General features: G+C 41.8%; 1 protein-coding gene across 1 annotated transcript in view; it reads right to left on the reverse strand.

Annotated features, from left to right (window-relative positions):
* The window catches only part of LOC146783965 (clustered mitochondria protein homolog), a 288789-nt gene that overhangs the window by 130587 nt on the left and 145385 nt on the right, over positions 1 to 12817 (reverse strand). Inside the window, 2 exon segments of the mRNA XM_085634433.1 lie at positions 2773 to 2877; positions 6840 to 6913. Of these exon segments, the coding sequence (XP_085490559.1) occupies positions 2773 to 2877; positions 6840 to 6913 (179 nt within the window).

The following is a 12817-nucleotide window of genomic DNA, read 5'->3' on the forward strand; positions in this document are numbered from 1 at the left end:
TACTTACCTGATTTTGATGATCCTGGTATCTTCATTTATATAAAAGTATGTGTTATTTTTATAAATTGGTGTTGGATAACTTTATTGAGTGTTGTCTCACTTATTGCCTCTGTGTGTGTAATAAATGATTAGCACTACCCTCTGATATGCCTAACTGCCCCCTACACTACCACAAAAGAAAGCATGTGGGGTGTCATTTGTGCCTCTGTAATTCCTTTGGTGTTTGGCTGGACTCTTTACACAGTGTGCCTCTTTTTGGTACAATATATAAAGAGCCATCTTCCTACAAGAAAGAAAAGTCTCAAGCATTCATATTTTACCGGATCCTCCTTTAGCATCACTAGTCTGGGGTCTCCTAACACCTCTCAATTTACCAGTAGTCAATATCATGGTTAACTCTGACTTTTTCCCCACCCCATTCAATTGAAAGTTCCACAAAGTTTTAGTTAAAGGCCCTCTTTTACTCCAACTACATCATTTGGCTCGAGGGATGTGATATCCTACTTTGGATCAATTTCTCATCTTTATGACAAGGAACCACAGATCTTCATTTTTGTCTTTTCTCAAACTCTAAATCTAGTACTAATTGCTTCTCCTTAGATCAGGAATCTCCTGCAATGGAAGTCCCTATGAGATTCTTGATGCTGAATCTGTTCAAAACAGGTCCAACATACTTTCTGTTGTTATCCATACCCAAAGTAAACTATTACAATGGTAAGCAGAGGTTGCAATTAACCACACATAACTGGGTTACAGTCGCTATTGTAGGTTATATGAAGTTCACAATGCAAATGAGAAGCAAGTACCACTAGTGCCACAAGAGACTACACTTTGCAACCCAAAAGCATAAACAGAGTGATGGCAGGGACTTCACAACATAAATGATAATATTTGTCTGCAGCACAGTAAGTATATTGTCGCTGTTCTTTAAAGTAGCCCAACTATAGGTTGGCATAAGATGGTGAAACTCTGGCACCAACAGATACACCCCAGATTTGTGTATGCCTTTTTAGGTAATAGTGAAGATATTTGTTTCCAGTGCTAGTTTGAGTAGATCCAAAATCATGTTAGTGTGTTTGTAAAGAGTGGCTTTTCTAGGTGAGAGGAAATGTTTGATTGCTTTCAGTCTTTGATATTTGGGTACGCATGTGTAGATGGAACAGACATCTAAGGTGACTAGAGTGATGTCATCCCACCAGATCAAATTAGTTATTTTGTTCAGTACATTTCAAGTGTCTTGTATATATGAAGGGAGATTTGTTATAAATGGGTTTAAGAAGTGGTCATTGTATGGAGATATTTTTTCTGTTGAGGAACGTATGCCTGAAATAATAGGTCATCCAGGGGTAACCCTTGGGATCTGGTTTTTGTATTTTTTGTTGGATATAAATGCAAGGAAATATTGGAAATGGGTGGTTGAGATATTTATTTTCCAAATCGGTAAATGAGACATTGATCCCACCATTTTTGTAAATGTGTGGGAACAATGCTGGTAATTGCAGGAATAGTTTTTTTGTCAAAATTCTTGTAGGCTGATGAATCTCCTAGCTGTCTGTAAAGCTCTGCGATGTAGTCTGATCTGTTCATTACCACTATATTTCCCCCTAATAGATAGCATTATCTTTACAAGCGCAAATCATCTCATATTATGCGTTCATTAAGCAAATATACTTGATATGCTTCAGACAAATATTATCATGCCCAAAATACTATGCACACCCATTTGGCTCACAACTAACCTCATTACTCATTTGCCATCCACCACAGATCTAGGATTCCACTTTCACACCCTGATGTGACCTTTCCTCCTTTATTGCCTGTTCAGTATCTGCAAGATGCAATGCCACCTTTCAGTCCATTCAGCCATAAACCTGAATAAAATACCAATCCTGCTCATTGGACTCCTGCATTACAATTTCCTCTCTCCCCTTTGGAGACACCTTAACTTCTTCATCCACACCTTGCTTAACCTTTCTTAACCCTTCCCACATATCATCATGCTGAATGGCTCTTAAAGCAAATTGAGACACGTAACAAATTTCAAGTCATGTGTTTAAAAAGTAACCCACTACTTGGTACCTCTGTCTCACGCAGACTGTCTTGTGCCACACTCTCAATTCTTTCCTTCACGTCCAAGCTCAGAACCACTCAGTGATCTTCAGCCTCCCCCTCCACCCCGCCCTCACCATTAAGGTCCTTGTCCTTCCAGATCTTCTACACTAGAACTAACCAACTAGGTTGAAAGTCAATAACATCTCTTCCAAGCATCAAAGAGACCTTGAAAAATCAACTCCAGTGCTGAAAGATCCAATTGTGAAGCTCACCCAGTCCACACACAACTACTAAAACTAGACATGTCAGCCTGAGAGCCTGGAAAGCCTGCACTTACTTCTAAACATATGAAAAGTGATGCACTGCCCTATCTTTACCAGCTCTTGTGCCTGTCTTTCCCACCCATCACCCAGGCTTATGTTTACACCCTCTTAATAAATGCCTAAGCACCCAGAAATTACTGGATACAATATTTCTAGTAAAAAAAGATCACACAACTAAAAGCATACAAATACAGATACACATGAATCTGTGGGAGATTTGCACTGGCTATCATAGTATTGGTTTCGATGTGTTATTCAAAATCAGCATCAACAAAACATAGCCTATTAGGAATGTTAAGCAATCCGTCTGCAGAGTGATAGGTCAGACAACCATTTATCTAGTGATAATCTAATAAAACCCAGCAAAATATAAAATACTGCAAGATGAAACTCTTACCTGATGAACATGCATCTGGATTAAAGCGGATATCAAAAATGAAGTCACTAACAGACCCGATTTCCCGACACACATCTCGGATAATGTCTACTCCCATCACATCTTCTAGAAAAACACCAAAAATGACTGTATTAGTGACGGAAGATGCAAACATTGAAAGGAAAAGCCCCCTTGCTTGCCTGAATTTTAAACTATAGTCCTAATAGAAAAAACGTTAGTTGTTTCTGTAAAATGTACAATTGGAAAAACACATCAGCTTTCTCATTCACAGTACATACATTTAAATAAGGTGAGGACAGAACACAAGTGCATATACACAAGTAGTCAATTTTGATTGTGTATGTAAGGGAATGGGGAATCAAAAAATGCCAACAAGAATGTAGTGAAAAAAAACTCAAAATGAAATCCATTATTAATTGGCTAATTTGGCCTCTTTTAGGTGCACCAGAGATTAATCTTGGTATACACAGTGAATCTACCCTCCCGCTATGCATGTATATTAAATAAGATACTTGCATTTTGTTGCTAATATTGACTCCATAAATAGGAATAGGAGTACTACATAATGTTTTTATAAAATGGTATATCATGCCCCTGAGTATTAAATATCACAGAAGCAGTGATAATTAAATGTTTTGGTGTGGACAGGTTTAAACGTCCTACAAAAAGCTATTAAAACTGCTGAAGTTAGTTGACTGAAAAGTTCTACCCACTGTATGTTTTCTGGCATCGGATCTTAGCGTATACATACTAGAGTTCTGGATTACATACAGTGGCACTTTGTTAACCCAATGAAAATCCATTTTAAAGATCACTTTGCTGACAAAAGACAATTAGTAAACTATGGAAAAGCTAAGGAAAAGCAAAGCTATGGAAAAATCAGGTGGGTTGACAAATAAGGTCATGAGTTCTACTTATGGATTTTAAGGGAAACTAAATTATACATTGAAAGTTTATAACAATTTCTCTAATGTTACAAATGGGATGTCCTGTTTTTAAAGGAGGTGAAATAAAAAAAAAAAAAAAAGAAATCGACTTCTGATATTCTTTTTTCTAACAATAAACTGAAAATAATATTAATTATAGAACAATACATTTGAGGATTTGAGAAATGTCATCAGTTGTTGAAGGTAAATATGTTTTTTATTTATCAGATTATATAATCTATCAACAACAACATACTTAATACACTAATACATTTCAATATATTCCATATAGCAACATTAGAACACAAGATAAAAGGAATACTAATCTTAACAGCAGTAAACTTTTCTAAAATTCACAATGCAAAAAAGAAGCAGAGAACTCTGGGAAGTTTCCCAGTCTAGGTTCAAAGCAGCTCTTATATAGAGCACCCTACAACACCAGCAACAGTCATCTCAAATGCCTGTTTTTCTAGCAAAGGTTTAAGCATAATTTTAGCCATCCATGCCAAGCTAGAAGCAACAAAGTATGTCATCATTTATACAGTAAAGTCCTTAAACATAGCAATAGCTAGTGCCATCCATGTCGAGCTGTAAAATGACAAAAGCCTTTTATCACTCCAGGCACAGTATGACGGAAAAAAGACTTTGTATTTGATGGGAGCATATTTAGAGTGTCGCTGTGTGCTCTATATAGGACCTAATCTCCACCTAAACTTGGGTACTACCCAAAGTTCTCTCCTTCCTGTTTGCATACTTTATGCGTCACTCTAAGCCTAAAAGGATATTGTGTGTATATACATATATATATATATATTCACTGAAAAAACCATAGGTTTCACACAAGTTATAGTTAGCTGTACATTTCACTCGTAAAAAACCAATGAAATTCCCCCGTTATAGTTAGTGCAGGCAACTATAACTCACGCGACCGCAATCCTCTGCTGATGCTAATACTGTATTTAGACACTTATTTGCCCATGTCTTCTTCCATTAAATTTTAGCTATACATATATTACAAATATTTTTTTTTCATAAAGACACATATGTCATCAGCAGAGGATTGCGGTCGCGTGAGTTATAGTTGCCTGCATTAACTATAACGGAGGAATTTCATTGGTTTTTTACGAGTGAAATGTACAGCTAACTATAACTTGTGTGAAACCTATGGTTTTTTCAGTGAATTTGCAAGGTTTTTTAAATGCTAATTCCTAACTATAATGTGTGTGAAACCTATGGTTTTTTCAGTGAATTTGTACGGTTTTTTAAATGCTAAGTTACTTTACGCCATTCGTGGCGTGCGCGCCCAGTTAACGCAGTTCGTTCCGTGCGCGCACGGTGAGCACGCGGTGCGCTTCGCGCACCGCGCGCCCACTTTACGCAGTTAGTGCCGTGCACGCACGGTGGTCACGCGGTGATGGGCCATGTACGCACGATGCGCTTCGCGCACCGTGCGCACATGGGGGACATATTATGCGCTTCGTTGTGAAAAGGTATTCATTTGTACTTTTCTTTGTTTTATATACCATTTGCACACGGGGTGGGGAGAGTGTGGATAATTTTTTTTTTTTATATAATTTTAACCGTACGCGTACGGTAAGCGTAATCGTCGATTTTTCGAAAAAAAATAAAATTGTTTTTTTGGCCTTGGGGGTTGTTTGGGGACACCTATATCGATGCTGGGTGGTTAAGAACTGAATATACTGCCCCTTTAGATGGTTTTTGTCTTTGTTTTTGCTGCACCCCTCAGAGTGCGAGAGAGAAAATGGCGGCCGCCGCTTCCTGGTTTCGACCGATACGAATGTTTACTTAGATCGAACAGCCAATCTGAATCGCGCTCGCGCACGTCACCGTACGCGTACGGTAAGCGCACCGTAAGCGCACCGTAAGCTGGCTCAGATATATATATTGATTTAAAGGCTATTTTCTCAGAATCTACTGAACAGATTTACACCAAACCTACAAAAGGCACTTCCTTGACCTGTAGACTACCTCTCTGCCAAATTTCAAGGAACTCTGTTCAGCCGTTCGGGCTGTAGCTGTGTCTAAAGGTCCTATGGAAAAATGCATGGGAAAAACGCGTTTTGGGACCCCCCTTTTATCTCAGCCCCCGCTTGACGAATCCCCCCGAGACTTTCAGGGTAGGAGCGGAGCGTAGCGCCCCACCTATTTTGAAAATTTCGCGAGGATTCGTCGACCGGCGCCAAAGTTATTCAAAATAGAATGTTGCGGTTTTCTTATGGAAACAGGGTCCTAACTATAACTACCTACTGGCGACCGCCAGTAGGTAATATATATATATATATATCCTGTTTTGCTGCTTACTTCGCTCCCCAATCTCCGAGATACAAAGCAGGCACGGACCACGTTTCTGTGCAAATTAGTTTATTTTGCTAGTCGGCCATGACGCGTTTCGGTCCCTCCTGGACCTTGATCACATGAACAGTGATGTCATCAGTAATGTCATTTGAGATGTCATCAGTGATGTCACTGACCATGTCATGAGTGATGTAATATGTGACGTCATCAGCAGTGCATTGCGGGGGCTCGAGTTATAGTTAGCTGAACTAACTATAACAGGGGAATTTCTAGGGTTTTGTACGAGGGAAATGTCCAGCTAACTATAACGCCCCTGAAACCTATGGTTTTTTCAGAGAATATATATATATATATATATATATATATATATATATATATATAGATATATATCGCAAAGAGTAGTTATGTTGGGTCTCTTTAACACCCTATGGGACAGGAAGCAGAGTGAGCTGACATTTGTAGTGGTTTGATGATAAGGAAAGAGTTTGGAGCAAGCCAAAAAAGTGGCAATAGGACCCACACAGGACACAGATTGTTGATTGGTAGCGACAATTATTGATGAACTGTGGATGATAACATGGGTCAAGCTCAGTCAACACATTAATGGAAAGTTATGTTTCTAAAATAGGTATGCAAAATCATTGTTCTGCACATTTACAACTACCTTCAGCAACATCAAAGACATTTTCAAAGAAACATGCGTTTGGATACACAGATCGATTAGGATTAATATATTATCCCATCAACCAAAAATGTTTCTAAACAATAGGATAAAACTATTTTTGTAGGAAATTCACCATATAAACATACATTGCATGTGCTTACCATCCTTATTCCCTTTCTTTTCCTTTGCTTCTTTTTGTGATCTGTCCATCACAAGATTCATGAATTGTGTGTACCTGTCAAAATACAAACAGATCTTTAAAACTGGATATTACACCCAACAAATGCAGATATCTTTACAATGTAAGCTGACAAATGTTATCCAGTATATCAGCTATAGAAAAGAAAAATAAGGGGAAATAGAGTATTAACAGGATGAAAAGTTTTGGAAAACAGAGAAACAATATGTAAGTTTTCAATATCTTTGAAAGCCAATACATTCTTTTGATAGCAAGATTTGATTTCAAGATTTAAAAAGTGACTGAATAAGATGTTGTCTTGAAAGATAACCATCTAAAATAAGTATTGCTTTTAAGACAACAGATAGTCGATTTGTAATTCTTAACACAAAACTATGTGCTAACTGAGGAATGGAACATTTTTCAGGAATCCTAGCAGACAGAGGTAACTGAAATTGAGCACCGACAACTGGACCCTCGAGCTGTCCAATGCTTATGCAGGGATGTGGAATTGGATTAGAGATTCAGAACTCAAGATACAACCCAATACAAGTTAATAATGGAATGGACTCCACCTAGTCTTCAGATCACAGCATCAGTAATCCTCAGGTTGTGTTGACTCTGCGATCTTCTAAACAGGATAAACCCTGCCAACTCACTGGAAAGCATAACTGTTCCAGGAGGCAAGATGCATGTGAGGGCAAAGTCATTGCTAAATAGCCACCAACTCTTTGCTGCCACAAGTCCCTCACTTTCTCTACTCTACACCTTCTATTGCCCCACATACATAACATAGCAGAGTGGATGGCCTCCTGCCAAAGCCAGCATAGGATTTGTTTCTACATTTATATATCTTCGTACTGCATTCTATTTCAAAATGTCTCTTCCCACTATATTCTTCTACATTCTTTTAATTTTAATGTCCCTGTCCTTACTTTCCACCCTCTGATTGCCTGACCTCTGTGAGTATAACATATTCTAAGTCACAATACTGTTTGCCTTAGTCTCTATTATTTTACTTCTGCCAATTGCCCACAGTTAAATTCATGGATCACAACCTATGCCTCCTTGAAACCATATCCCTGCAACCTAATCTAAACTAGCCTATTTTTCCATCCCCCAACCATTTTCATAAACTTACAGAGCACCCACTAATGATCACACTTAATTCCTGTTCCTTTAATACACCACAAAAAGGCAAGGAATGGTCTCCTTGTGGGTACAGGATTAATCCCAATAACCAACAATAACCAAGAAACAATGATTAACCTTTGACTTCAGACTCAATGTAAAGTGCTTCAGCCACTCATTTGGGGTAGTAAGCACCCTATAAATGCAATTACAATACAATACTTAATTCACACACAACATAATACTGTACATAATTTGTTTAGAAAAAACTACGAAATGTAATTATATTTCCCCTCCTGTGGGTACTATGTTAAGTAGTGTAGGCTACTCCCAGAGGACAACCTCTTAAAACATTTCCCCAAATGCATGTAGACGGTTTAGTAAATCTTGTGAGTGCAAGGTTCAGGGCTGATATTTACAATGAGATATCAACATCAGAACGTCCATTTTAGTTACGTTCTCGTGGCGATATCTCCTTCTCCTTATTTACAAGCGTGAAAGGGGCATGCAATGGTTGTTGCAGTGGGTGCTCAGCTGCAACACCCATTGCTTTTTGATGCTGCAGCATATTTACAAGAATAGGCAGCACCAAAAACGAAGACCAGGTAAAACATGGCCTTAGGATGGTGATATGAGGAGAAATTATTAATCTCTCCTCGTATTTTGCTCTTTCTATGTGTGCAGAATACAGCAAATCGCCTTTACGCATTGTTTATGTGCAGGAACGAATAGTTTCTTACCTGTCGGTGTAGTTTTGCAGCTTGAAGATCTTTCTGGATTCACTATGCTGTGCATTATTCCGCGATCTTGTGGTTGGGTCCGGATCCGTAGTCTTTCTTTCTTTTTTTTTTTTTTCCTTTTGTCGTAGCTCAGGTGGGCGTCGACGTCCCACCATTTGGTCTACCTCTCGTGACGTCGGCGCGCTTCCTGCGGAAGTCCCACCTTGGATGCGCCATCTTCGGGTTCTTTTTTCCCTTGTTTTGTCCTTTTGTCTTCTCTTTTTTTTTTTTGAACCCCAGGCGGTTTTAGTTTTGTTTATTCTCCAAGTCTCTTTTCAGTATTTTATTCTTCTCAACCTCACTTGTTATTCCACCTTGCTCTCCTGCCTCATCTTTCTGGCAGAGGTGGGTGGGTCCGCTAGTGAATCCAGAAAGATCTTCAAGCTGCAAAACTACACCGACAGGTAAGAAACTATTCGTTTTGCAGCGTGAATCTTTCTGGATTCACTATGCTGTGCATAGACTTTGTAGCGGTTTGCTATTTTTGTGGTGGCTGGGTGGAAGATGAGCGTTGGTCGTTGAATATATGTTGGAGCACCTTCTGTCCTACTTGTGCTTCCTTGTTCATCTGTATGTCCACGCAGTAGTGCTTAGTGAACGTGTGTACTGAAGCCCAGGTTGCCGCCAGGCATATGTCCTGAATGGGCGTGTTTGCCAGAAAGGCAATTGTTGCCCCCTTCTTCCTTGTGAAGTGTGCCTGTGCCCCCTCCGATAGTTCTTGTCCTGCCTGCCTGTGGCAGAATTGTATTGTTAGCGCGATCCATCGTGCGATGGTGCCCTTGGTCACTGGTCTACCCAGGAAACTGGTAGAGAATGACACGAAAAACTGTTTTGTTTTCCTATGTTCCTTAGTTCTCTCTATGTAGTGCATCACCGCCCTTCTGGCGTCGAGAGTGTGAAGTGCCCTCTCTGCGCCCGTTGTCGGGTTTTGGAAGAAACTTGGTATTTGAATGGTCTGGTTCATATGGAAAGCGGACACCACCTTTGGCATGAAGTGTGGGTCCGTCCTCATGATGACTCTGTCCTTGTGGATCTGTATGTAGGGCTCCTGTAGTGTTAACGCCTGCAGTTCGCTTACCCTGCGTAGCGATGTTATTGCTACCAGGAAGGCTGTTTTCATGCTCAGCATTTGTAGAGAGGCTTTGTGTATGGGCTCAAAGGGCGCCTTTATGAGTTCAGTCAGGACTAAATTGAGGTTCCATGCCGGCGGCGGCATGCTTTTAGGTGGTGCTAATCTTTTAGCTCCCTCGAGGAATCTCTTTACTACCCGAGAGGTAAAGAAACTTCTTCCCGTCTCCCCTCGTGTGTACGCTACAATCGCCACTAGGTGGACTCTTAGTGACGACGAGCATAGATTAGATTTTAGTAGGTGTGTGAGGTATCTAAGCACCGTTGATTCCTTGGTCATTTTGTTTTGCAGTTTATTTCTGGTGCACCAAATAGTAAACCTTTTCCATTTATCCCCATAGCATTTCCGTGTCGTTGGCCTCCTAGCCTCACGCAGCACTCACATAGTGCTTCGAGGTAGCTTAAGGTGTGCGAACTCTAGGTCCTCAGGAGCCAAGCCGCTAGACTGAGGCTCTCTGGCTCTGGGTGTAGAACCTCTCCGTTCTGCATGGAGAGTAAGTCTTTGATTTTTTTGAATTTGTGTGGGGGGCCCTCTGCCATCTCCACTATCTGAGAGTACCACGTTTGTCTTGCCTACTGTGGTGCTACTAGGATCAGCGTCATGTTGCTTGTCCTGCATTTGTTGAGTACCCTGTGCATCAGTGGTATTGGTGGAAAAGCGTAGGCAAATGTTTTTGACCAACTTATCCATAGGGCATTCCCCTGGGATTGTTTTTCTGGTTGTCTGGATGCGAAGTTTTGGCATGTTGCAAATAGGTCTATTGTAGGTTTCCCCCACCTTCTGAATAGTTTTTGCATTTCCCATCCATTGAGCTCCCACTTGTGGGATGCCGAAGTCTGCCTGCTGAGCCAGTCCGCTTCCACATTGTCCTTCCCTGGAAGGTGTATGGCCAGCAGGTCTATTTTCAGTGGGATTGCCCATCTCCAGATCTCCTGAGCCAGTTTGGATAGGGGGAACGATTGCGTTCCTCCCTGCTTGTTGATGTAGAACATCGTTGTAGTATTGTCTGTTTGTATCAACACTCTTTGGTTGTACAGCTGCCTCTGGAAAGCCTTCAGGGCTAGCAGTACGGTCTTCAATTCCAGGTAGTTGATGTGTTTGACCGCATCCGTTGGAGTCCACAGACCTCTCACTCTGAGCTTGTTCATGTGTGCACCCCATCTCCTCTGGGATGCGTCTGTGGTGATGGTCACAGTTGGGTTTGGAGGTGTCAAGGGTTTCCCTGTTGTGATGTTTTCCCTGTTCCACCATGTTATCTTTTCCTGCACTGCGTGCATTACAACCACTAGATCCTCCCAACTTCCGTTTGCTTGTGACCATTGTTGTTGCAGCCATTCTTGGAATGGTCTCATGTGTGGGCGTACATTGGGGACTAGGTGTATGCATGACGCCATCATCCCCATGATCTTGCTCGCCGTTCTCACTGTCAGAGCTCGCCCCTTCTGGTAGAGACGTGTCTCCTTCAGCAGGGCTTTTGTTCTCCTGTTGCTGGGCATGACTGTGTTGTTTATGGTGTTGATCTGTGCCCCCAGGAAGATCTTCACCTGTTCTGGTTCCATTGATGATTTCCCCCAGTGAATCGAGAACCCTAGACTTGTTAGTGTTCCTCGCACTTGTCGCGAGTACTTGCTTTGATTAGCCAGTCGTCCAGGTAAGGGTATACATGGATCCCTTCCCTCCGTAGGTATGCTGCTACCGCTGCCAGGCATTTTGTGAACACCCTTGGCGCGGACTTGAGGCCGAATGCCAGGGTTGTGAATTGGTAGTGATCCTCGTTGATGGTGAACCTTACCAGGTTCTTGTGTCGACCGTTTATCGGGATGTGCAGGTAGGCATCTTTGAGATCCACCGTGGACATGAAGTCTCCTCCTCGTAACTGGGGCAGCACTTCTTGCAGCGATGTAATTTTGAATCTCTGAGTTTTTATGAATCTGTTTAGGAACCGTAGATCCAGGATGGGTCTTACTGTTTCGTCCACCTTTGGGACCAGGAAGTAGCTTGAGTACACTCCCTTGTTCCTTTCTCTGTATGGCACCGGTTCTAAGGCCTTCTTTTGGAGCAGTTGCAGAGAATCCTTTTTGAGTTGAGCAAGCTCCTGCCCGGAGCGTTGCCTTCTTTTTGGTTTCTTGTCTGGAGGTCTTTTCTCTAGCTCTATACAGTACCCATACTGTATGACGTTCAGAATCCATTTCAGAATCCATTTGTCTGATGTTATTTTTTGCCATTGTTGAAGGTAAAGTTTTAGTCTTCCGCCTACTGGTGTTGCATGCTCGTAGGCGTTTGGTTTGTGAACCCCCCCTACTGTGTTCACTATGCGCTTCACCCCCTGGGGTATCCTGAGGGTGAGCCTCTTCTTTCGATGGAAGTCACTTTGATGAGGGTTGGTCTCCCCCTCTTCTTCTCTGTCCACGTCAGTTTCCCCTCCCGCGAAAGGACTGGCCCCGAGGTTAATACTGCCAGTTCTGCTTCTGCTGGCCCTGCTGGCTGTGACCTTCACCCTGCTGTCCTTGCTGGAAAGTCTGGTGTGACGTTCCCGGCTGGTTTCCTCCCCTTCCGAAGGGTCTCCGAGCTGTGGTGCCTCTTCGCATCCCTCTGAATTGCAGGGCCCCCATGGACCTAGCAGTTTCATTTTCCTTCTTCAGCTGGGAGAGTTTTTCGTCCACCGGGGCACCGAACAGCGTCTCACCGTTGAATGGTGTGTTCAGTATGTTGTTCTGGACCTCCTGTTTGAAGCCAGAAATTCTGAGCCAGGCTTGCCTCCTCTCCGTGATACCAATAGCCATCAGCCTGCTAGATGTCTCTGCCCCGTCCAATGCTGTCTTAATGCATGCGTTAGAAATGCTTTTGCCTTCCTCGACCAGATGGGAAGCTCTCTGTCTGTACTGCTCTGGGAGATGCTTAATTAGGTCTCCCATCTCGTCC

Source organism: Triturus cristatus, chromosome 11 (assembly GCF_964204655.1).
Source record: "Triturus cristatus chromosome 11, aTriCri1.1, whole genome shotgun sequence".
Lineage (NCBI taxonomy): Eukaryota > Metazoa > Chordata > Amphibia > Caudata > Salamandridae > Triturus > Triturus cristatus.